The sequence below is a fragment of the Vidua macroura genome, chromosome 7, assembly GCF_024509145.1.
Source record: "Vidua macroura isolate BioBank_ID:100142 chromosome 7, ASM2450914v1, whole genome shotgun sequence".
NCBI classification, from domain to species: Eukaryota; Metazoa; Chordata; class Aves; order Passeriformes; family Viduidae; genus Vidua; species Vidua macroura.
In genome coordinates, this window is record NC_071577.1 from 16,395,195 (window position 1) to 16,419,988 (window position 24,794).

At 40.7% G+C, this 24,794-nt stretch overlaps 1 protein-coding gene across 6 annotated transcripts in view; it reads left to right on the forward strand.

The window, feature by feature from the left end:
* Positions 1-21,800, forward strand: part of PIKFYVE (phosphoinositide kinase, FYVE-type zinc finger containing) — a 62,898-nt gene extending 41,098 nt beyond the window's left edge. For 4 of the 6 annotated variants that reach the window (XM_053982268.1, XM_053982267.1, XM_053982271.1 and 1 more), the window contains 21 exons: positions 77-148; positions 1,464-1,635; positions 2,937-3,115; positions 3,591-3,704; positions 4,935-5,043; positions 5,152-5,306; positions 5,815-5,905; positions 6,929-6,989; positions 7,569-7,712; positions 7,885-8,005; positions 9,123-9,218; positions 9,938-10,021; positions 10,490-10,578; positions 11,220-11,384; positions 11,966-12,025; positions 12,465-12,641; positions 13,349-13,452; positions 13,715-13,843; positions 15,139-15,400; positions 17,186-17,260; positions 18,333-21,800. In XM_053982268.1, coding sequence (XP_053838243.1) covers positions 77-148; positions 1,464-1,635; positions 2,937-3,115; positions 3,591-3,704; positions 4,935-5,043; positions 5,152-5,306; positions 5,815-5,905; positions 6,929-6,989; positions 7,569-7,712; positions 7,885-8,005; positions 9,123-9,218; positions 9,938-10,021; positions 10,490-10,578; positions 11,220-11,384; positions 11,966-12,025; positions 12,465-12,641; positions 13,349-13,452; positions 13,715-13,843; positions 15,139-15,400; positions 17,186-17,260; positions 18,333-18,448 — 2,575 coding nt within the window. In that variant the 3' untranslated portion in view covers positions 18,449-21,800. Of the gene's footprint in view, positions 1-76; positions 149-1,463; positions 1,636-2,936; positions 3,116-3,590; positions 3,705-4,934; positions 5,044-5,151; positions 5,307-5,814; positions 5,906-6,928; positions 6,990-7,568; positions 7,713-7,884; positions 8,006-9,122; positions 9,219-9,937; positions 10,022-10,489; positions 10,579-11,219; positions 11,385-11,965; positions 12,026-12,464; positions 12,642-13,348; positions 13,453-13,714; positions 13,844-15,119; positions 15,401-17,185; positions 17,261-17,892; positions 17,950-18,332 lie in introns of those variants that run through there. The other 2 variants (XM_053982270.1, XM_053982273.1) reach the window with 2 other exon arrangements.
* The last annotated feature ends 2,994 nt before the right edge of the window (positions 21,801-24,794 follow it).

Genomic DNA, 24,794 nt, shown 5'->3' on the forward strand with positions numbered 1-24,794 from the left:
TCTGTGCTCCTAAAGGCCATTGCACAGCTAATGGTGATGGCATCCACTCTCTAAAGCTTTTCTTTCTCTGCTTTAGGATTGTGACCATGGAGTTCTATGGGAAAAATGACCTAACTCTAGGGATTTTTCTGGAGCGCTACTGTTTCAGGTAAGGAGGAATTTATTCTAATTCCCTCATGCTCACTTGTTACAAGCAAACACGCCCATTGCTTTCCTATTTTGGCCCTGTCCTTCTTATTTCCCTTCACGATGAAGTGAAACAGATTATGAAACAAAGTTTATAAGTTCATAAAGGCAAATGTGTTCACATAGCCCTTTCTGTAGCAATTAGGGTTTAAGGGCCAAATCAAGAGCCTGAACATGTGTTCCAACTGTCTGTTTTTCAAGACAAGCAACTGTTCTGGTCACGGTTTTCTGAGGTTCCTCTTTGAAGGTTCATACAAGTGTTGGCTAACACTACTCATTTAGTGTCTCAGAGTAAGGCTTTGTCATATGTGCAAGGTGCCCAATGTAAATGGTCCAGAACACTTTGAGCCCTGGCAAAGTACTGTGTCATTTATTTCATCTCACAGAGGTGTAAGTTGTTATGTTTCTGTAATAACTGCTGCTGTCACAACCCCAAGCAGCATCTCAGCAGCCTGTGAAGCTGGATAGGTCACCTGCTCAAAAGACAAGCTTACTCTGTTCTCTCCATTGGCCACTTGCAGTATTTCTCCTTGTGGTGATCAGTGAGAAGGAGCTTAGCTGCCCATTTTAAATTCCTGCTTCTCTCTGCTTATTAGGTAGTGTGTGCTAAAGTGAATGCTTCTCAATCTCCATAGTTTCAGTAATTAAAATTATTATTTTTCCACATGAGCAAGGAGAATCTGAGCTTTTTCAGGCTCTTTCTGGTTTTGAAGAATATCTTATCTGACTTTGGTACCTCAACAGTTCAGCTTTTATTTTTCTGGTATTAGTCTTTCTTCTGTGACTTAAAAAAACCCATCCAAAGAAAGGTCATGGGTTTTACTGTTCAAAGATGTTCTATGGCAGTGTGTTGCTTACCTGTTCCTTAAGGAGCTGAAACATTGTCATTTTAAGGCTCTTTGTCACATCTTTGTCCTCTGCAGTATTTGCTTGGGTACACTGCCAAAGCAGTCTTTTAATTTGGTGCCAAGGACAGGTGCTTTGATCCTTATACAGCATATGTTAGTAGAAAGTGATTCATTGTAAAAAGGTGATAGCCACCAGTATCCAGTCACTGCTTTTGGAACCTATATTGCCATTGCTGTCAATGGAACTTCATTATGTGCTACTTCTAAATTGCTCTGCAGATACAGCCTTCACTACAGGCTTAGAAAACTCTTTTACAGTGAAGATAAATAGTACTGTGCTATTATAATGCATATTAGATCAGTTGAATCAGTTCTTCAGCAATGCCTGGTAGGTGATCATTCATAACTGTTTCTATTTCTCTCTGTAAGGCCTTCCTACCAATGCCCCAGCATGTTCTGTGAAACACCAATGGTGCACCACATCCGTCGCTTTGTTCATGGGCAAGGCTGTGTGCAGATTGTGTTAAAGGAGCTGGACTCCCCCGTCCCTGGGTACCAGCACACCATCCTTACTTACTCCTGGTGCAGACTGTGCAAACAGGTAAGGATGTGAACTTCAGAATCATTGCTCTTCCAATTTAGTATTCTTGTTGTGACTGGCTTTGTAGGGAAAGGCAGCATTTTTGAGAAAGCACTCATGCCTGGAGCTATGGCTAAACTGGCAGAAAACCTGTTACTGATACATATGTTCTCATGTTACCTACAAATTCCTCTTTTATCACTGGGGTTGTTGAGGGTGAAAAGTTTTGTTTGAGGTGGTCTTGTTAGAAAGTGTCAAAACTGACTGAGAGCGTAGATCTAAGCAGAAAAAATGGAGTTACACACTTAGAGGTGAAGAGTATGGTCCGTTCCTTGCAGTGAATCTTTATGAGCATGTGGGAAAGGTCAGACACCAAGACCTACTGGCATAGTAATTGGCTAAAGCCACTTACTGTTCTTTGATCTGCTGTGGACTGAACAGCCTACTTTGCGTCAGTGTGATGTCTGGAGTTCCTTCAGTAGTCATTAGAAAATAACATCTTCATTAGAGAAACATTAAATTGCTTTAAAAAGCCCACAAGATAGTAAGATTGTATATTATCTGGAACTTGGTCTGTAATTTAGCTGAGAAAACACTGCTAACTGAATACTCATGTCTAGCTAAACATGAAGAGCCTTCAAAGAGATGAGAGTAAAACATAATGAAAAAAGATTCAAGCAGTACCTGAAATGCAAAACATCTGAATTACCCATATGGATGACTCAGGTCACCTACTTACGCTGCCTTAGACATGGGTGTTGGATGTACAGATACCTGGAGGAGGTTGACGCAGTTGCTGACAGCAAGCCCTGTGTTGCTGTGTATACAGCTGCTCTGTAACCTTTTATTTTTGTGTGCTCATGTAAACACATACGTGGTTGAGGTGGTTAAGTGTGTGTAAAGCGGTGTCTGCTCTAAGCTTGCAAGCATTTCTGAGGTTGAAATACACTGCAAAGCAGCACCAGTGCATTTGTAGCTGCAGAATCACCAGGGAAAAGTATATGATATGGCCACTGCTGCTGTCTGGGTTGCTGGAAATTGAGTCTATACAGAGAAGTAGCATCCCAGAAATAAAGCTTCCATCAAGGGTATGTTTGGACTCCCCCAGCTTAGCACCTTTCATCATCAGCTAGCAGTTGTTTAACAGATTTATTTTAACTGTGTGTTGGCCTTAGCTATGCATAAATGCTGTCCTTGTTGTTAGGTATGTTTCAGGGTCATGGGTGCTTCAGGTACTAGAAATACTACTTTGCTGCCTGGATTATCCTCTCCCTAATCTTTTTGAAGGATTAAATTTAGAAACTTGCCTTTCAATTTTTCAGGTGACACCAGTTGTTCCCCTTTCCAATGACTCTTGGTCTATGTCTTTTGCAAAATACCTTGAGCTGAGGTTCTATGGGTACCAGTACACTCGAAGGGCCAACGCAGAGCCTTGTGGGCATTCCATTCACCATGACTATCACCAGTATTTTTCTTATAATCAGATGGTGGCATCTTTCAGGTGAGTTCCACTGCTAAAATCTTCCTTCTCTCTGGTACTGTATGAAGCATATGGCTCTACTAAGGATTCATCAGTTCTGTCCTTCACTGTGATTATAGCATGGGATAGCATAACTGTACCATAACCAGAAGTGCAGGATTGTGTGCTGGCTTACAGAGGGTTTTGTGGGTGGCATCACTGTCCTTGCTGTGGTGGGCAGTGTTCCAAGAGTGGATGACTCCTCTTCATGATACAGAAGGGAAATGCTTTTCCCTACCCAATTCCAAATACTTTCAAAATTTTGGTTTTGCAATATGATTTGTGCTTTAACTTCTTGCCTTGGAGAATGAACAGTGTTATTTTTGCTAAAAGTAACTAAAGCCCTGGACACATTGACAGTGCCCTTTTTCATATAAGGGCCTCAAACCTCAGTATGGTGTAGAACTAGTACTATGTGGTGTGGGTTTTGTTACAAGCTGTTGTATTGCCTTCTCAGCTACTCTCCAATCCGGCTGCTGGAAGTGTGTGTCCCACTCCCCAAGATCTACATCAAACGACAGGCTCCATTAAAAGTTACTATTTTGCAGGATCTCAAGGATTTCTCACAAAAGTAAGCTTTGTTTTTAATGTCTTCCTAATCTTATTTGTACTTTGTACTTTTATTAGCAGGACACACAACTATTTTTGCTGCTATGATGAGATTTTGCTAAATATTCATTATTTGATAGAAAAGTAATAGTTTAAAACATCTGTGTATATACTTCCAAGGGACAGTGGTATTGAAGTCTTCATTACCTTTGCTTGCTCTGTCTGTACTAATGTCTCAGCTCTTTGGTGGCAAGTCAGGTTGAACATTGCCAGTAGAAACAAAGATTTTGATCTCTATTCCTGAAAGTTGCTCTGATGTCTGAGTCATATAGCATGTTTCTGAATAATGCTGCCAAGCTACTGAAAGGTTGGCCATCAGCAGGTGTCTGAAATGTTACCTTTTGAAATGCCTAGTTAAAGTATTTTTAATTCTTCATTCTAATGCTAAAAATTAAAAGATGGTCCTAGAAGGCGGACCTGGAAAACTGCAGGTTATACTTTGTACTCTTACCCTAATGTTCCATTATAGAACATCTGAGTTTTAATTCTTCAGCCCCAAAAAACTGCGAAGACCTTGCTCAAATCTCTTGTCTGAACAGAACTGTTGTCATTCTATTGGCCATGTGGCAATGGAACTCTCTGGTATATAAAAGTCTTTGTTAGCTATTGAATATGGTAACAGCAGGCAGACCTTACCTTCTTGTAGTCTAAGGTGAACTACCATGAGCCTAGACACTTTCTAAATGTAGGAACAAAAACGTGGAAGACAGGCAAGATGAAAACTCTGTAAAATCCAGCCAGATTGCTGTTCTGCCTGGTCACAGCATTCCTGTATTACTGTATGTCTCTGTGACCATCTGACTTCAAAACCTGTGGAGTTTGGTTTAGAGCTGAAATAGAGGTACTCATTTTTTCTGAGCCCTGCTGGTAGAGGTGTAGCTTGCAGACCTGGATTCTTCCTAATCACAGAAGACACAATAGTTCCCCTGTGTTAGTAATGTGTTTGAGACATTTGTATTGCTCTCTGACAACTTCCACTGTTAAGAATAAATTGTGGAGACAAAAGTCAGCATATGTAACTTCTAGATTCCTCCTATTACTAATGAAGTTTTCCCATCTTTCTCTTACTGTGCAGGAATATATTGTCTTCTGTATTCTTAAATGCTAACCTTAAACACATTCAGACTATTTTAAAGAATGTTGAAGAAGCTTCAGGTAGTCACAGCTTAACTCTTTGCATTGCTGTTGGCAGGGTGTCACAGGTGTATCTTGCTGTGGATGATCGCCTTGCTTCTCTGAAAACAGATACCTTCAGCAAAACAAGGGAAGAGAAGATGGAAGACCTCTTTGCACAAAAGGAGGTAATAGACTATTTTTACATCAGTGGTACATAGGCTAAGTGTGTGGAGGAGCTACTCAAATCTTGTGTCATCTTGGTGAGATAACACTGATAGTTTTCCTTTTGGCAGATGGAAGAAGGAGAGTTTCGAAACTGGACTGAGAAAATCCAAGCTAGGCTGCTTTCATCATCACTGGACACACCTCAACAGCTGCAATCTGTTTTTGAGTCTCTGATAGCTAAAAAGCAAGGACTCTGTGAGATGCTACAAGCCTGGAATAATAGGTAAGAGGACACATGCTGGAATCATGAGCAACACTGATAGAGTGTTGGTTCTGGGAGGGAAGAGGTTCAGCTGTAGTTTCTTTCACTGTAGAACAGTTGCTGTATAGAGCTTGTGCTGAATGTGTTCTACTGGTTAAGAACACACAGCTGATCAGTGGAACAGAAAATTTGAGGCCATATGATAAAAGCATTGTGTTGTAGAGCACAACTTGCATCTGGAGGAGATATTTTCATTTGAGTAGTGGTGGAAGAGTTGGGAAGAGGGGAGCACGGGACCTGTTGATTGGGTGAAATAGTCTCAGAGCTGAAAAAATGTGCTGTCTTTGGCCATTTGATACATCTTTGGCATGTGTTAGCAGCAATCTGAGTTTGTTATGGAGAAACTTCATAACTTGTGTAATTCAGAGATAACACCAGTAACCTACTTTTTGATTAATTTTTCTTTGGTGGTGGTGGTTTTGTGGGGGTTGTTTTTGTTTGTTTGTTTTATTATTATTTTTTGTTTAAGATTGCAAGAACTCTTCCAACAAGAGAAAGGGAGGAAACGTCCATCAGTACCACCCAGCCCTGGGAGACTGAGGCAAGGTGAAGAAAGCAAGGTATGGCTAACAGGCTATAAACTTAAACATTTTTTTCCCAGAGGCAGCACAATAGTCTTAAGACTAGCTTCAGTGCTCTTTAATAGTTATTAAACTAGTTTTACTGCATCCTGTAGTTTTCATTTGTAAAAGCTTAAATTGTGTGCTAGTATATGTATCTTTTCCAAAAAGATGTGAACTAAGAGCCATATTGTGGAGAGGAGGAGTAAGTATGAATAGGATTTGATGATTTTCTGTGATGTTTGTGTAGTGTTGATGTGAACACTGCCAGCAGAGAGCTGCAGTCATTGTCGAGTATGCGCCTAGATAGGAACTGGGCCATCTCCTTCAACCCTAGGTTGTTGCCCATGTGGTGTACCACTTGTGAAAAAGAAAAGACAAATAATATCGAGAGGTAGAGCAAATGACACAGGAAGGGCTGATAATGGCTTTTCAGGATGTGATGTTTTGTGATGTATCCTGTGGGAACTCACTGAAGGGATGGATAAATTATTTTGGACTGCTGCCTCGAGAGCTCTGTCCAAGGATACACATGCCAGCATGCTGAGCTTCCACACTTTGGGGAGCTGGAACTCTGGGGAAATGTCTGGGATGCAAGGCAGTACAATATAAGTATCATACCAAGAGGCTGAACTCGCAATAGTTCTACAGTAGCAAGGTGCACAAAAAACTCCTAGAGACCCTGGATTTGCTCTGCTGCATGCACACATGCCCCTTCCACTTAACACATATTTGTTAGGTGCTAAAGCAAACCTTATCTTGATCTAGAAGTAGGTTCTTAGAGAGGGAATGTAGTGTTAAAAGCAGCATACACAGATAACAGCCATCATAAGCATCTTGTGAACTTGAGTTGCTGTTGTCTTGTCTTTTTCCTATGATAACAGATACAGTCGCATGCAGAGGCTGAGAAGTGGGTGGGAGTGCTCTGTTGTAATATATCTGCTTTTGTAAGTGTTCCATGTAGGAGGAAATAGAACTGTAAAGAGCTTGGCATCAACATTGGTGTTTTGTTATTCCACTTAGATCAGTAGCATGGATGCTTCCCCACGCAATGCTTCTCCAGCACTGCAGAATGGAGAGAAAGGTTTGTTACCTATTTTTCCTAATATGCCAATAGAAGCATGTTGTAGCCCTTTTCCTGACATAATATGGGAGCTTTTGTCAAATTTGATAAATCAGAGAAATACCAAATCCCCATCATGTCACATTTATTTTTTCTAGTGGTAAGATAGAAGTTGGCCATCTGCTTCTAATATTAAGCTGAATTACTAGTGATTAGTAAATTGGCCAACAAGAATTTTCCATTGAACTTTAGTTTAAAAACTTTCAGAAGCTTTCTAATTAACTAAATAACTACATGGAATTTGGGAAATGCCTTTTGCCTCTTCTGTGATCTGGTTATGGGTGCTGAGATCTCTTTCCTGTGAGGCATACTGGGAGTTTGTGGGAGCTGAAGGTAGTAGTTGTAAGCGTACGCATTTTCTGGAGGTTATGTGCTACATTGATGAGCTTGCCCATTCCTTTGGTCTGTGTGGTTTTACTTGCTTTCTAAGTAAAAACCTTCTGAAAGTAGGTGCTGTTTATAGCTTGGGAGCAAACAGTATCACTTCTGACAGCCATGTAAAATTATTTCTTCTGTTCTTAACTGTCCTTGTACTCTCAGAGGATCGTTTCCTGACAACTTTATCAAGTCAGAGCTCCACAGGCTCTACCCATCTACAGCTGCCCACCTCTCCAGAGGTTGCATCGGAGCACGTGACTGGTGCCAATACACTCTCTGAACAGGACACAACAAGCAGCTCAGAAGGTATAGTTCAGTTGTGATCTTGTATTCTTTTTCTTGCTTTTCTGTGCCAAGTCCACAAGACCCTTTTAGGAAATGACAAATAACTAGTAACTCTGTGGTCTGTAGTCATCCTTCTGACTTTACAGCTTAAACTTTGATATTGTGATGCAGACCTGACATATGTCTGTTCCAGATGTGTTCGATGGGCACTCACTGGGATCTACAGACAGCCAAGTGAAGGAGAAGTCTACTATGAAAGCTATTTTGGCTAACTTTTTGCCTGGAAACAACTATAACCCCATTCCCTTTCCCTTGTAAGTACTGCGTAATATATATAAAATGTATGAAATCAGCAACCTTGTCAGATTGCAGGCAGAGCCATGCATGCTTCCTTTGCTCAGTGTGTATTTAAGCCATTACTTGAGTTTGCCTGAGTAAGATAGAGAGCTTTGTCAAGGTAGGAAGTTTTCTGTATCCATTCTAGGTGATTGTAGGTTACTCACCTTTCTTATGAATGATCTGCCCCTTGTGTAAGTATCAGTTTCATCTCCTATCAGGCATGCCTCCTCAGAGCTCTTGAGGGAGATGAAGGGGTGGGGGAGGAGGGGAGAAAGGTGCCTTCTAACTTCATTGCTGCAGGGAGGGAGTGGAAATGCCCTTCCTTAGCAAAGACTTAACTAAAGCTACATGTCTGCATCTTGTTTTTGCTTCCAGACCTCTTCCAAGGGTTGGACTCAAGTTGGCATTGTTTGGGTGTAGGTCAGGTTCAATGGCCACTGCATGTGCCCTCAAGTGTCCCTCTCGTGTGAAGATGGGCAGGCTGGAAAGTCTTTCGGCTACTTGGTCTGCGTGCTTTGTAGTGTTTCTCGTTTGACATGAGCCTAACGTTTGGCAGCCTGAGTTTAACTTGTGAATCCCACCCCCAGTGTAGGAGTGGAGGCCTTGGGCTGATGAGGTGAAAGCTAAATGACTGGACCCACAGATCAGTGGAAAAAAATTATACAAGAATCCAGGAGGCTTTGGGGAATTTTCTGTAATAAACTGCCTGTTTAGAAAAGAGTCCAGGTTTGTCCATTAAGTTCACTCTACAGGCTATGCTTCTGGATAGTCAAACCAAGCTCAGGCAGGTTTTGGTGCCATTAGAAACAGTGGCTGCTAAACAGAAATAGACTCTCATTCTAACCTAAAGCTGGACTTCTGACCCAAGCAGCTTGCTTGAAATGCTGATTGCCCTAACACTCTACCATTTAGAATTAACCACATAGTTATGAATGTGTCTGTTGGGAGAAGCTGATTTGGGGAGCTTTGGTTCCATGCTGAGACCTGCAGCTTATGCCTGGGAGTGAAGTGATGAGATCTGGGTTTTAACGAAAACTTATTTTCTTCACACAAATTTTTATGATCTACTAACAGTCTGTTGTTTTCATTTAGTGACCCAGATAAGCACTACTTAATGTATGAGCATGAACGTGTACCTATTGCTGTCTGTGAGAAAGAACCAAGCTCCATCATAGCCTTTGCTCTCAGGTACTGGTGTGATTTGGCTTTTTGTCTGACATACTTTGCACTTTTGCAGCTTTTGTGTTTGAGGAATATTTAAATTTTGGTGATAGGGAACAAGCATGACAGAATTTCTACATTAAGGCATGTTAGAGTTTCTGCGAGAGATGGGGCTCTTTCCTCTTACTACTGAGATAATGAAAGTGCAACTGGATTTTGGACTTTAGTGGAACTCTAGTATGCAAAAATGACTTAGTTGGATGGTGTTTCTTTTAATGAGATATCACTAGAGAAAGAAGTGCAACTAAGGTTTGCTCAGCCTCTCCAGCTGGAGGAAGTGCAACTGAATCGGGGAACAGTTATTAGTATTGATATTGCAGTCTGTTTCTTGCCTACCTTTGGTCGTAGCAGCTCTTGTTACTGCTCAGCTCTTCTCACCTGCTGCTTCAGTAAACCTTTGGGTTTGCATGTCACAAGGCAGCAGATTTTTGAAGAAGTGCATTCTTAAATTGGGAGGGGGGAAATAAGGGGATATTTTTTCTGCAGTATTGTCTAGAGCAGCTTTTGTTCTAAGTAAAGAAAGTTCTAATAATAGAAAAAAAAAACAAAACAGAGGTTTTTCTGCTGTGGTGTTTTGTGTCCTGTGGTTGTCTCTGAACTGAGTCTTTGGGCTGGTATTGCAGAGTTTCCAAGAGACCACCTAATTATTTTGGGTCTTTCCCTTTCTTTTCTTCTTTCCCCATCAGTTGCAAGGAGTACAGAAATGCCCTGGATGAGTTGTCCAAAGCATCTCTGAAGAGCAGTTCTGAAGAAGGACTACAACCAAACAGGTTACATGCAGGAACTACAGTACATAGAGTGAAGACATAGTGATGGTAGTGAATAAGCCAAAACTGGGATGGGGAAGAACCCTCAAAATATGCCCCTGTTAGGAACTCTACTTTCTGATGGAATCCGACTCATTCCATGTAACCAACACATCAGTATGTGAGTTTCCATTTCACATTATGGACCATGCTGGCTCCATCACCTAATCTCTTGGCTGTGTGCATGGTAGGAATACTGGGCCTGCTTACCTTTGCTATGGTCAGGGATGGATGCTATGGACCCTGAGAGATATTTTTTAGGAAGATGGAGGAGCACAACTTTGGAGAGTCCCACACTGTTACGCCTTTAAATGGTGTGACTGCCTTTAGTATTTAGGCAGGGAGGAGAAATAAATGTCCAGGCATAAAGCAGTAGTGTCTTGGGTGGCAGCATTTGTTGGTTCATCACTTGTTTGTTCTTTCTCCTTTCAGCATGTCAGACAGCAAGCCCAAGAGCAGCAGCCCTGTCCGCCTGCCTGAGGCTAACATGTGTCCCCTTCGCAATGCAGAGCCAGAGCAGCGTAAGACCTTTTACCCAAAATCATCCATGGTGCTAATCTCAGCTCAGACTTGACTCCACTTGATCTGGATTCTAGTTCATGTGGGGAAGAAAAAGCAGCATTCTGAGTTGGAATTGTGACTAGTCTTAATGTTGACTTAATATAATACATGAGACGGATGGGAGTGTGTGGGTTTTTTAGTTTTATGAAGATGTTATGAGATCAGTAGTTCTTATGAGAACTATTATTCTTATGAGATCAAACTGTCATTCTCTGATTTAATGTTACTGTGTAGTGGACCTAGGGTTGTTCTTGAATCTAGCCTGTTCAGTGGGGTATGATGCCCTTCTTTTGGCATTGCCTTCTTTAAAGAGATGCAGTTGAAATATTTTGAAATGGAGACATGAAGTTCTTACTATATTAAAGACACTAATTCTTGGTCTGTGTGTTCAAATGTCTCTGCACTCTAAGATGCTACTCAGAACACTAGATCATCCACCCTCGTGGACCTTAGTTGCCTGAAGAATAGCAAATGAGTTATAGTTGAATGGCATCATTGCTCCATATAGAACAATGAATGGGGGATGTTCATAGGAGTCATGCTGTTATTAAACTGCCTCTGGAAATGCCAACACCCTCTTTTCTATTCCTTTTCACTGTAGCAAAGAAACCATCTGGTGTTTTGTCTTTCTTCCGTGGCACGGGAGGGAAGAGCCCAGACCTTTCTTCCCAGAAGAAAGAGACCTTACGTGGTGCTGACAGTGCTTACTACCAGGTTGGACAGATGGGCAAAGAGGGAGCAGAAAACCAAGGAGCAGAAGTTCAAGGTACAAGACTGCAGAGTTCATCTTCTCTCTTGGGTTGTTAGTTCTCCCAAACCTCATTCATCCATGTAAGGCCCCAAATGCACTCCTGCTTGTACTTTTTCAACAGCATGTTGAAGGGTTACTCAGCACACATTGAAAATGAATCATTTGAACATCAAATATGTTTTTTTTTTCCCTAAATACATTGCTTCTCTTTATGATAAGGGAAACAGGATCTTTCAAACCCAAACTATAGGGATGTGGAGTAGTCTGGTCTTGAAAGCCTTTGGATTGAGTTGGCTCTAGTTAAGCAGCCTTGTCTCTCCTCCTCACTTGCTGTTTAGATCTCATTGTTTTAGCTCATAGAAAATGAATGAAGATAGACTGGATTTGTGTCCATAAACAGCAGTGCCCTTCTAGCATATGTATTATATTATACAATTATAGCTATATTTCCAATTCCCTGTGTATAGTTCCCTCTGTATTCTTGGAAAAAAAGAGAAAATATTTTTCTTGTAATGTGAGTTTACAAGTAGTACCTAATGTGACTGACTGAGTAATAATAGTGAACAGCCCTGACCGAATGCCCTTTATGCCTTCAGATGATGGAGATGGAGGAGATGGACAGAAGAAACAGGTGGTGAATCCCCATGTGGAACTCCGTGAGTAGTTGTAGATAACAACTTAGTCTTAGCTGACAAACTTAATTTCTTCATGCACATGCAGTAGGAGTCTTGAAGTTAATAGTTGTTTCTTTCTTGGTATTCTTGGTCTCATGAAGGAAAAGCAAATCAAGAAAAGAGCAATGCAATTTTTACTTACTGCAATCAATCTTTTGCAAAAATACTCCATAAACTTTTTTTAATTGCTCTTTTGTCCAGACACTTCCCCATGACATATCCTATGAGCTAATCTAGAGGGAGTTAAATTTCCTGTCAATTTTCCATTTAAATCCCCTTGGTTGGAACTTCTGAATTATAATAAGCATGAGAGACATGTTTAGCACAATAATACTCCTCTAGACATGAGCAGAATCTCAGTGTTGTGTCGGGTAGTCAGTGCATGTTGCATGCTGTTATTGAGGAAAACCATTTTTTGCAGAGTTCTCAGATGCGAATGCCAAGTTCTACTGCCGGATTTATTATGCTGGGGAGTTTCACAGGATGCGTGAAGTGATCCTGGGGAGCAGTGAAGAGGATTTCATCCGATCCCTCTCTCACTCGATGCCCTGGCAGGCACGAGGTGGCAAATCTGGAGCTGCGTTCTATGTGACTGAGGGTAAATGCAGCTTCTTCCCCCTTTGTAATTAGAGGTATTATTTCTGTATGGTGGTGGTTAGTGTGTCATTTAATCCCTGATAACCTCTGTCCAGAGGGTTGCTGATCGTGAAGTGGCCACTCAGAAGGGAAAATTAAGTGGGTTGTTCTGGGGTCTTCAATATCAAATTATTTGTCTCTTTGTACGTGCAGGAAAACAAAATATAGTTCTGTTTTTCAGCAGTAGCAGCTAGGAAGGCCAATTGAACAGAAGGGTTGTACTCTCAGGCAGGCTTCAGAAAACAAAAACTTGGGTATAATTCAAGGAAAGCTTGTTGTTGAAGACACAGTGTTTCTTATAATCTCATGTGCTATTGTTAATCTAATATTTTTTAGAACTGTGGCCGTTTCTAGGCTTCTATGTAAAACAAGTATTGAACAGAATGGTCTGTAGGCTGTTTCTATTGTCTATATAGAAAGCCCATATAGTTGAGGTAGATCTAGTGTAGGCAGTCTCTTGTCCATGATTTACTTGAAGGTAGAAATCCAGGGAGGCTGAAATTGAGGTAAAAAGAATCTAGAAATGAGCTTCTGAAGGTAAGGATTTAAGAGAATCGTAGTGTTTTAATTTTTCAAACCATTTCAGCTATGTGACAGTCCTAAAAAAAATGCAAAAGGTACATTACTTGTTGTATGTAACCCTGTTGCCTCTGTCTGATGTTAAAACAGATGATAGATTCATCTTGAAGCAAATGCCCCGTCTGGAAGTCCAGTCATTCCTTGACTTTGCTCCACACTACTTCACTTACATCACTAATGCAGTTCAGCAGAAGGTATTAAAAAAAGTGCCTTTTATTTTGGGCAGTGCTCTGTATTTTAAAGATTGGTAGAAGTTTCTATTAACCTTTTTAATTTAAATAAAAGAAAATTTTGGAGGGTGTGAGTTATATTAATAATGGGTTTTTAAGATGTAAAGTGGAAATTATGCTTGGACTTCTGAGCTGTAATACACAGTCAGACAGAACAGTGGTGCTTCTGGTATGGGATTGCTGATTGTCTCTACACAGATCTTAACCCATGTTTTGTCTTCATTAGAAGCCCACAGCACTGGCTAAAATCCTTGGGGTGTATCGAATTGGTTACAAGAACTCTCAAAACAACACTGAAAAGAAGCTGGATCTGCTTGTCATGGAAAACCTTTTCTATGGCAGGAAAATGGCTCAGGTAAGAGCAAAGTGTTCTGTTCCCTTGCAGTGCAGTTGTGACTGGGAGAAAGAGCAGGGTCATTTGTAGCCATCTAGGTGACTTTTAACTTTGCGTGTACTATTGACCTCTCGCACTGCTCAAAGGTGACAGTTTGTGCCTCTTCCTTGTTATGTGATCCTCAGGAGCTTGATGCCTGTGTTGGCTAGTTCAGATAGCTGTTGTGCAGGGTTCAGTCTTTAGAAGTCTTGTTTGTCCCTGTATCTCTGGTGTCTGAGAGAAAGCATTACTAACCTGGTTATGAAAATGTAAAATCTGTTGAGAAAACTTCCAGAGGAACTGACTGGAGTTACAGATTAATTAGAATGAGAGCCTCACTCAGAGAGTGTTACTCTGTAGTAGGGAGAGTTAATTATTTTTTCAATCCACTGTTCTTTCTTGGAACTACTTCAGGTGTGGGACAAGATTTTGAATTCAGTCTTGCTCTTAGTCAAGGAAGAGCAGTCTTTATCAGACAGTAGAATGAAGATCTTAAAATCATTAGGGGGGAATTCTCCTTTAAATAGAGATTTGAAGCTGAAAAGGAAGTTCAAACAAACTTCACTTCTAAACCTAGAGAGTATCAGTTCTTTCCACTTAACCTCTCAGTGCCTGACCTCAAACAGGGAGTGTTTGTGGGAGGAAGTGGATGGAGGGAATTCTAGATGGATGTAAAGGAGGTTGTGGTTTTTCTTTTTGTTTTTCTGTTGTTTAAATCATGGGGAGGGCTCAGGCACTACAAAAGAGAAACCCAAACAGACTGTGGACTCTGTTCCACGGAAGTTAGTGAAATCTTGACTAGACAGAACTTGAACAGCCTTCTCTAACAGGCCTGCTTGAAGCAGGACATTGGACTGGAGAACTTCAGAGATCATTTTCAGCCTCAGGATGGGTCTGTCTTTTGCCTTGCCAGTGTTAACTGGTGCTGCATGCACCACATGCCTCCCTCTTCAGTGGCTTTGCTTTTGTCAGCAACTGACTCTGTAGAAACTGGCTGGAAAACTGAGTTTACATAAACAATATAAAAAGTAGAGGCACCCCTTTTCTCCTTTTTTAGACTAAATATTTGTGAAATAACTTGCCTAAAACTTGTGAATTGAGGTGGCAGAGCTTTCACCCAGGCTTACATGCTATTCTCTACAAAATATTTTTTGTTAATTGCCTTCCTCCTAAAGAGAAGGGAAGAGTTGCCCAGCTGTGCTGCCTTCTCAAGTGTTAGGTACTGAAGTCTTTAACCCAGAAAAATGAAGCAAAGTAGTGCTGTTCTCCATTTGCAGGTGTTTGACCTGAAGGGCTCCCTCCGGAATAGAAATGTTAAAACAGACACAGGCAAGGAAACTTGTGATGTGGTCCTGCTGGATGAAAATCTTCTGAAGATGGTTCGGGACAATCCTTTGTACATCCGTTCCCATTGCAAAGCTGTGCTGAAAGCCTCCATACACAGTGATTCCCAGTTCCTCTCCAGCCATCTCATCATTGACTATTCCCTGCTGGTGGGTCGTGATGATACCAACAACGAGCTGGTTGTTGGGATCATTGGTAGGTTGTCTTTTGTATTTTGTTGCTCTCAGATGATGAAATGGTTTAGGTGTTCATAGTGCTCTTAGAACTGTGCCACCACCAGAGAGATGTGTGTCAGGAAATCTTGTCTTCTTCCTGGTAGAATACTACCATCACCTCTTACAGGTATTCCAAGTGGAGGCAGGAAGTCTTCTCTCCAGGTCCTGTATAGGCTCAGATTAGCATTTGCATTGCTATCACTATATGCAGGAGACCTCAAAGGTAGTTTAACCTACACTTTGACTCTAATTGAAGCAGGGCAAGTTATTTGTATGTTTTTATTGTAATCTGTAAACTTCAGTTTAGTCATGTTTACATAGGCTTTTAAATCTTATGTGGAGGGGCTCTAAGGAAAAACAGTATTGGTAGGGTTGGAAGAAAGAAGTTAAACATCATGGGATCTCATATAATCATATAGTCTGACCTGGATAATATGGGTGGCAATGCAGTAATTACCTTGCTGCATCCTTTGACTTGTGACTGGAAAGTATAGACAGAAAAAGAGATGGTTTAGACAGACAAACTTCTGTAGTATAAAAGACTTAGAGACGAGGCAATTTTACAGGATGTGGAATTGACTTAGGGAAATGAAATGGTCTTGAAACTCAGCTCATAAATGCTTCCAGATGAGATCTAAGGACAAGAGGTCTGGATTACACTTATCCTGATAAAGCTCAAAAGCCATTTCAATAACATTTCTAGTTGAGAATTAAAGTCCCAGCTACAAAGAAAGCTCTTGTTTGTTGCAAGTTGTTATTACTTTCTAGATTTGTAGACTCTTGAATATTGGAATAAATAGGATGGGACTACACTGACCATATGCTTCTCCTGTATGTGTGACTTTTTGTTGCCCTATGTCAAGTCTCATCGGATATATGATATTTAAAGCTACCAGTTCCTTCAGCGTTTAACACAAATATCTGAAGGAACTTGGTGAACACAAATATTATCAAGAAGAGAGAACGTGTTTGCAGTATTAGGCTATCAGAATGTTCTTTAGATTATACCCTGAGAATTTATAAAGTACTCAAGCTAAATTTGTGTTGGACTGGAACTAAAAAGTCTTAGCGTGGACTGTGTTTCAATCTGAGGTCAGTATCTCTACCTATTTTAGATCCTTATGTGATACAGGAAACAAGTAAGTTACATCTGTGAAAACTGATCTTACTGCAACTTTAGCTTTGCAGGCCCAAATGTTCATGTGCTTGTGTTGACTGAGCATGCCTTCTCTGGAAGGGGCTTGGAAACAATGCAGAAGTTGTCTTCTTGCTGCCCCCTCTGCCAGTCAGGGTCACTGGTGATGTTTCCAGTCCTCCCTGTCATAAAGTGGCAATCCCTTCCATTCTGTTATCAAACCTGCAGGTGGCTGCAGTGATGAGAAATACTGGTTTAAATGGAGAGGTGTCCAAGCCTCAGTGCTTCTAGCGGGGCTTCTGGGATGAGGGTGAGCAAAATGACCCTTGTAAATGAGCCCTTGACACTCTAACATGGATAAAGACAGACCTGCTTGGGCAGCCTGTTCCTGTGGAGACAGGAAGAGTTGATTGTGATCTTGCTGGACTTTTGTGAGACTATATTCACCCTACCCAAACATAATCAATCAAACAGAAAATGAGGCAACTGGTAGGGAAAACACTGAAGCTGTGACTATAAAGAACTTCTGCTTTCCTGCTCTCTTTGGGGGGAAATAAATATATTTTAGAACAGTGTTACTTGGATTATAACAAAACATACTTGTGTGTGGATTTTTTTTTATTGTAACAGACTATATTCGTACTTTTACATGGGACAAAAAGCTTGAAATGGTGGTAAAGTCAACTGGCATCTTGGGAGGACAAGGTAAGTCCAGACTGAAAGCAAAGATTTTGATCATGTTTCCTTTTTACATGGAAGCTTTCTATAACACTGCTGTAAAGTCACAACTTCCCCACCATGCAAATTTGTGACAGATTAAGTTGTCAAGAACAGAAGAAGGAATAGTAGAATACCAGGTTGGAAGGGATCTCAAGGATTATCTGATCCAACTTTTCTTGACAAAAGCACAGTCTAGACAAGATGGCTCAGCACCCTGTGCAGGTGAATCTTAAATCCCCTCTGCTGGGGAATCCATCCCTTCACTGGTGAGACTATTCCAATAGCTGGTTGTTCTCATTTTGAAAAATGTTCCACTTGTGTCTAACTGGAATCTGCCCAGGAATAACATATATCCATTATCCCATATCTTTTCCATGTGGCTCCTTGTAAAATGAGTCTTTATCTTAATTTTAGCCACTGTATAAATATTGGAACATGGTGATATGGTCTCCTCTAAGCAGCCTTCTTTTCCAAGGCTGAACAAACCCAGTTCTCTCAGCATTTCCTCATATGCAGGCTTCCCAATCCTTGGATCATCTCTGTGACCCTTCTCGGGACTCTCTTCAGCCTGCCCACATCTTTTTTTTTTCCTTTTTTTTTTTTTTTTTTTAATATAGCAGGGACCAAAACTGAGTCCAGTATTCCAGACATGGCCTGGAAGTAGCACCTTCAAGGTGAAAGATAATGCTGGGATATGGGTGGGATAATGACTTCTGTCCTTCTTTCTCCCTGCTGGTGATGTCCTTTTTGATGCAGCCCAGTGTCCTTCCTGCTGGCTTTCTTTGCTGCAGCAGCAGCACTGTTCACTCCCACTGACCTGCTTGTCCACCGGGATCCTCAGGTCCCTTTCACAGAGCTGCCCCCCAGGGAGATCCCAGCCTGTGCATTATGCTTTACCAGGTGCAAAAACCTTATGCTTGTTTGTTGTGGAAATTTATAAGGTTCTATCTTGTTGCCTTCAAGTTTATGCTGTCTGCTGGTGTAATCTCATGTGATATCTGTCTGTACTGCAGTATCTTTAGCCGATTTCTAACTGCTGTTGACTCTTACACATTAGGTAAGATGCCCACTGTGGTCTCTCCAGAGCTGTACCGGACCAGGTTTTGTGAAGCTATGGACAAGTATTTCCTGATGGTGCCAGACCATTGGACAGGACTGGGCCTGAATTGCTGAGCTAAAGCCCATATTGGGAAAGCACAAGAGGACAATGACATTATAGACCACTCTTCCAGCAGTCTGTCCAGCAGCAAGCAAGAGGATTGCAGTTCCATGTCTACACTGATCATGTGCATCCTGTTGCAGAGTGTGAAATCTGCTTGCACTTTAATTCCTTCTTGGAGGATAATAAGCAAACCTGCCTCAGTAAGGATCTAAACTGTAAGGTACCACTGAACAGCACTGATAAGTGACATTCCTGCTGTCAGTAGGGAAGGTGATGCTATCTCCTTGTAAGTACTGAACTGAGATTCTATCCAGATCCTGATGGTGAAGAAGTACACGATCTCTGGAAGTCTTGCACTGCCAAAATGGTGTTGAATATGAGCAGCTCATGTTTCTGTAGTGGATACTTGGTACTGAAAATGTGAAATTAACCCCACAACTGGATGGGGAGAGAAGAATGAAGTTAATTCATGAGTTCTGCTATTGTTACAGTGGTCTGTAATTGATCTATTTAGGATCCATTACTAACTTTTGCTGTTTATGCTCCATAGTTTTAATTCTTACTGGTTTCTGTAAACAGTATTTTTTTAGGCAGCTCCACATCTATAATGCCCTATGACTCCGTTACTGCAGTACAGCTCTGGATTATCTATCATAATTGCAATTTAGCCGAATCCCATAAAAATGGGTTGTCAGTCATCAGTATACTGCAAAACTCAAAACATATCCCTTCATTCCTAAACAGTACTGTGATCTGAATGTTGCTTACATTCCTGGGAACAGGTAACTAATATACCCTTTAATTTAACAAGACTGGATTAATTATAGTTATGAAGCAGATTAACCCTTTCCTTAGTAAAGGTAGTAAGTTGCTAGACAAAGTGAAGCATACTGCAACTTTCTTCTTAATGCAACCATCATTCCTGGCAGATCACTTCAAATCCATTTCAGTTCCCCTTTACTTTCAAGCAATGCAATTACCTCATGGTGAAATTTTGCGAGGAGAATGTTTTTCTTGTGTTCATGACATGATTTTTTTTTGGTCATGGAGATGAATGTAGTTGTTGTTTTCTGTAAAAAGGAAAACCTGAACTAACAGGTATCTTGTATGATGCATAAGATGTGCAGAGATCTGTGAATCTCTATATTATTACAATAAGCATTTCTTTCCATTTTTTTTTTTAATTACTCATTTTTGTAGGTGATGAGTTTACTTTTTAGTTTCATTATAATACAGGCCAGTAAATAAGAAGAGTTTTAATGAGTTTCAAAGGCAAGAAAACTGTCCTTTGACTTCCATTCTCTGATGGAAGAACATCAAATGAACATGGAATCTGGGACAAGATAGCTCTTAGTGATCACTTGCTCATTCTAACCAGTTGCTTCATAATGCACTCATCACTGTTACTATGGATTGAAATGTGCATTTTGTTCACTTTTCCTGTGTTCAGTATTTTTTTCTGCAGCGGATGTTGGTGGCTGTTTAGGAGTGACCAACATTGGGCAGCACTGAGAAAGGAAAAGGCGAGCAGTGAGAACTGAGCTACTTGCTCCAAAACCAACCAGTGCAGCTCTTGTCTGAGCTGCCAGGAGGCAACAGTCATTTGTGTTGGAAGGAGCCTTCCCCACCCTATTGCAACACTCTACTAGAGGATGAGCAAAGATGCTGGCCTTGAAGCAGCAGAAAAGAAAGTGTATTGATTTCCTCAGTACAATGTGAGAATTGTTTCTGGGGGTGCAGTGTTGAAGGCTGCAGTGATGTGTGCTGTGGAAAGATGACACAGTACTCCTTCCTTCAGTCCAACACAGTGCATCAGGTACAGCTGATCACCTCTGGTATGCATCTTGCCTCTTTTGTTGGAATGTTCTCCCAAGATGCCTGGCTGTGTGTGTGGCCTTGTCTAATGAGGGCAACCAGCTACTCCCACTTCTGTGGCCTCTACCTACTGTCTTGGTTCATCAGTGTGAAAGAACCTGCCATGCAGCCTGTGTTCCAGTCTCAGCTGAAGTTTACATGTGTTCTCCTCATTCTCTTCTTAAAGTTTACAGGTTAAAACTTGACTGTCCTGGCCAGCTAAGGTGACCCAACAGCAGCTAATTATGTTGTCTTCCACCTTTGTCAGTATGTGGATTGGTGGATGGAGCACGAGTGTGGGCATGTGTATCATGGCACCTGCACTGGGCTAATGTGGCATACTAGCCTGGTCTGTCACCACTAACCCTTATCCTTATCCTGGGATGTGTGGCTGCTCTGTGCCACTTGTCAGCCAGAGTCCTGAGCAGATGGCTGTAAGCAGCTTCATCATCTGACAGTTGCTAATGCTCCTCTGAACATGACAGCACGAGGCCCTCAGCACTGCAGAAGAGAGAATCTTCCACTGTTTTGCAGCCTGTGAACAGAGCCAGACACATGTGAATGGTGACCTTCTTGGGCTGAAGTTACAGCAGTTGGAGAGATTTGTAGAAATGATCTTGAGCTGGCATCAACAGTTAATTTTTGGCCAGGATGCGGCTGATAGACTAATCCTGATTAGACTGGAGTATAAAGTAAACTACTGGTCACGAGTATCACAGTAGCTGCAGTATCAGCTGGAGTTGGGTCATCTTGGATGTCCTGTGATATAAAGCTGTAACCATTTCTAGTCCAAATCCCAGCAACTGAATGTGTCTCCTCAAATATTCCATTTTCAGTATGATATTTGTCCTGACATTTCAATTACTACCAAGCTTACTTTTCTCAGAAGGAGAGCAGTACTTCATACAGAACAAATCTTTTGAGAGCTGCTTTGGGAGGCTGTGTTCAGTCTGTGTCCCTGTAGAATTCCTAAGGATGAACCCTTTGGTCAGAGCTTATTTCTTTATAACACAGGTTTAGCATATGTGTAAGTAAATTGCAGTTGCAAATATGAAGACTGAATTTCTTCAGAGATACACTGACTCTTCTGTTGTTTTGATCTGAGGCCTTGAGACAAATGTCTAAATCTTGTCCAAGTCAGAAGCAATGACTTTGAGTCAACATGTGGACAGCAGAATGCCTTCTACTGGCCCAGGGATGCATTCTGTCCCCAAAAAGTACATGAGGGACTCTTGCTGGTGTAGAGCAGTTCTAGTGGGCTCAGGGGAGTTACCTGTGGATTCTCCTCTGCAGGAATGACCAAAACCAAATGAATTACTCACTAGCTGGTGGCCAGACTAGTCATTCTTCAAAGCACTTAATGTACTATAATGTATGCGTTTCTATTCTAACTTGGCTCAGCTGTATTTTATAAAATTGATGTACTAAACTATTGGAGAATAATTGCCTTGACTACTTGGAGAATCAAAATGTAATGTATATAGATACAAATAAAGTGACTGAAGTATAGTTGAGTGTGTTCCATGTGTGGAGCAGTTAGGTCTCATTGCACCCCATTTTCTTGATCAGAGGCAAGGGCACTACTCACTGTACAGGGATTGCTGTGCTGGAGAGTGCAGCTTTGTGTGCAGTGTAAGATGCCTGTCCTGTCTCTACCTCACAGCTCGTCTCCTCTGATGGAGCAGCACCGTGGGCAGCTCCCCAGGGCAGTGGCAGTAGAAAGCAGCAAACCTTTCACACAGTTCTATGTTCTCTGCAGCTGCTTTTCACCATAGTGCTGTGTGAGACAGGGATCCAGTTTTGTCCAGCAGGTGGTGGTGTGCCTTTGCCCAGTTCTGCCACAATGTAGAACACAGTCCAGGTATTTCCATAATCATCTTTTAAGTGGACTAGATAAAGAAAAAAATCCAAGAAGTCTGAAAATAAATATATTCTCTTGATTGTTTCACATTAACCTGGTATATATTAACCTCCTTGCTAAGGCTTAAAATACTGTGATTCGTTAAATATTAACAAATATATAAATAAATAAATTAAAGTAATTTGTGATTCGTTCTGGGAAGGGGACTTGTTCATTCCTAGAATATAAAGCCCTATCTAAAACTTGAGGATTTTACCTGTATTATGTGCAATCACCATTTTTTACCAGGTGAGTTTGAGTTCTTTCATCTGCTGCAGTATGAAACTGCATCAGAACCTGTCCTCCCATTGCAGGTATGAGCAAGGAAAAGATGTGATACTCAATTCTGGGGCAGTGCTGCTTTCTGTGGGTGTCAAGATGAGTGGTGGGACTTGAGGAGCTTCTGGCATGAAGGTGAGAAGCACAAATGCAGCCTTAGTTCATGAAATAATTGATCCAGTGACCAAAGGTAAGATGATAAAGTACATGAACACAGTATCCAAAAAGAGTATTGAATTACCGCTGAAGAGACAGGATGGGAATACAGTAACTTTTCTCCATTGCTTACATAGGATATTTTTCTAATATAGCTTCGGCAAACATGAAACACCCCGGGTATGAAAAAATGAAGTATCCTGGGTATGGGCTTCTGTTACTGGACTAGCTGAGCTCTTGCGTCATAACTAAAATAAACTACCTGCCTGGTGAAAGAGTTACATATCTATGACAGCACAACTAGGATTGCTTAATGTACACATATGCACATTTGAACAAGAGAAAGAAAATGTTTTCTTTTTCTAATAGGGTTATAAGTATTATTTAAAAATACATACTATAGGGAGAAAACTATTTTCTGGAAACAGATCAGGTCAGCTATATGAATTTCTAGTTGATCTGTAATTAATTCTGACTGAAGTGTATTCTTGTTAATGTGTCTGTTAAGGTAGAAAAAGAATAAGGTAACTTTATGTGACCCTATAGCAGCCTATAACATGCAGAAATTATATCTTCATATTAATTTGAACTGCTTTATGGATAAACAATATTCTGCTTTTTGTCCATTAAGCCCTAAAAGGCAGAACATCTTCAGGCTGTATTTTCCATGTCAGCTCAGTTGTACAGTAAGGATTAACCAGAACGAATGTGTTTTTACAACAACCCAACCCCTACTTAATTCAGCTCTTGAATGTTTTCTTGAAACTCTGACCTTTAAGTAGTCATTTTCTTACAGGAAGTGTTGGCTTCTGCAGAATACACACCAAATTTTAACCAGTATGTCTCCTGTGGTCTTAGTCAAGAAATAGTCTGCAGAATACAGATGTCATATACATTAATTTGGGAAACCTTCTTTTTTGCTCAACTAACTGTAATTAATATCTGTTGGCAGCTAGAGAAGTCTATTAGATCCTAGAAAGTTGGCAGTAAAAGGAGGAGTCTCTTGAGTGTTAGGGATAAGTACTTAGTATCATGTTGATGATTTACCTTTAGCTGTTCATTATCAAAACTGTAGTGGCTTTACATGTATGGGGATATAGAATTAGTGTTGAATTCTAGCAGAGAGAGAAGACCAAGGTTGAAAGTATTCAGGATTGGAACATCACTGTTTTCAGATGCAAAGTTTCAGTGAGTGCAGTAAGTTCTTGTGAATTCGTGTTGAAAACTTTAAACAATAGAGCATTTTAAGTCTTTTTATAAACTGATAAAATACATTGAACATCCACAACTAATTAAGTGTGAAGTATGCCCATGAATGGAAAAAGATCAAACCTGCCAGGTTTGGTCAAAACATGATTTTTCCAACTGCAGACCATATAAACGTAGGATGTTGCTTGAAACTTTTGCTATGTTCTCTCTATTCTATTTCTATGCCTTCTAGCAGCAGTAAAAGCAAAATGAGCCAAATGTCTTTTCAGAAATTGGTTGTTTTAGAATAAGGTATTAAACAGCCACGGAAGTCCTCGCTTTAATTAAAACAAGATAGGATTCCAGAGATAAATTAAAAAGCCGTTAGAATTCCAATGACAAATAGCAGAGCATGAGGCTGGTCTTTACCTTTTCCTTCTTGTGTAACTACACATGCATAAAAGAAGGGTAACACATAATAAAACACAAAAGCCATGTACGCTGTACAGTATGTGGAGTAGTAGATGTGGAATTCTAATGGCAATGCTGACACCTCCATAGTCCTACAGGGGAAAACTGAGGGACTTGGTTATTTCAAGATGTTTTTATTCTAGAATAGTGCTGCTCCACTGGTCTTGAATAACCAGTTTAAACCCTTCATTAGTGAAAATAAGATAATGTAACTGTGAATTTGTCCTTAGGGAAGGCTGGAGAGAGCTATTTATAAAAAGTTGTATTTATTTATTTTTATGGCTAGAAATGAAGGCAAGATTTTATTACCCAATCTATTTCCCCACCCCCAGATTGCTTACTGAAAACTCTCAGAGAGGGCAGCATGAAAAAAATCCATGAGAACTTGGAAAATCTTAGAAACCTCCATCATCTAGTTTGGAAGATTATTTTCCCCCACCCATACACATCCATTTGGTCTCTCAGAAATTTAAAAATCTGGATACAAAGAGAATATCTTGATACAGAAC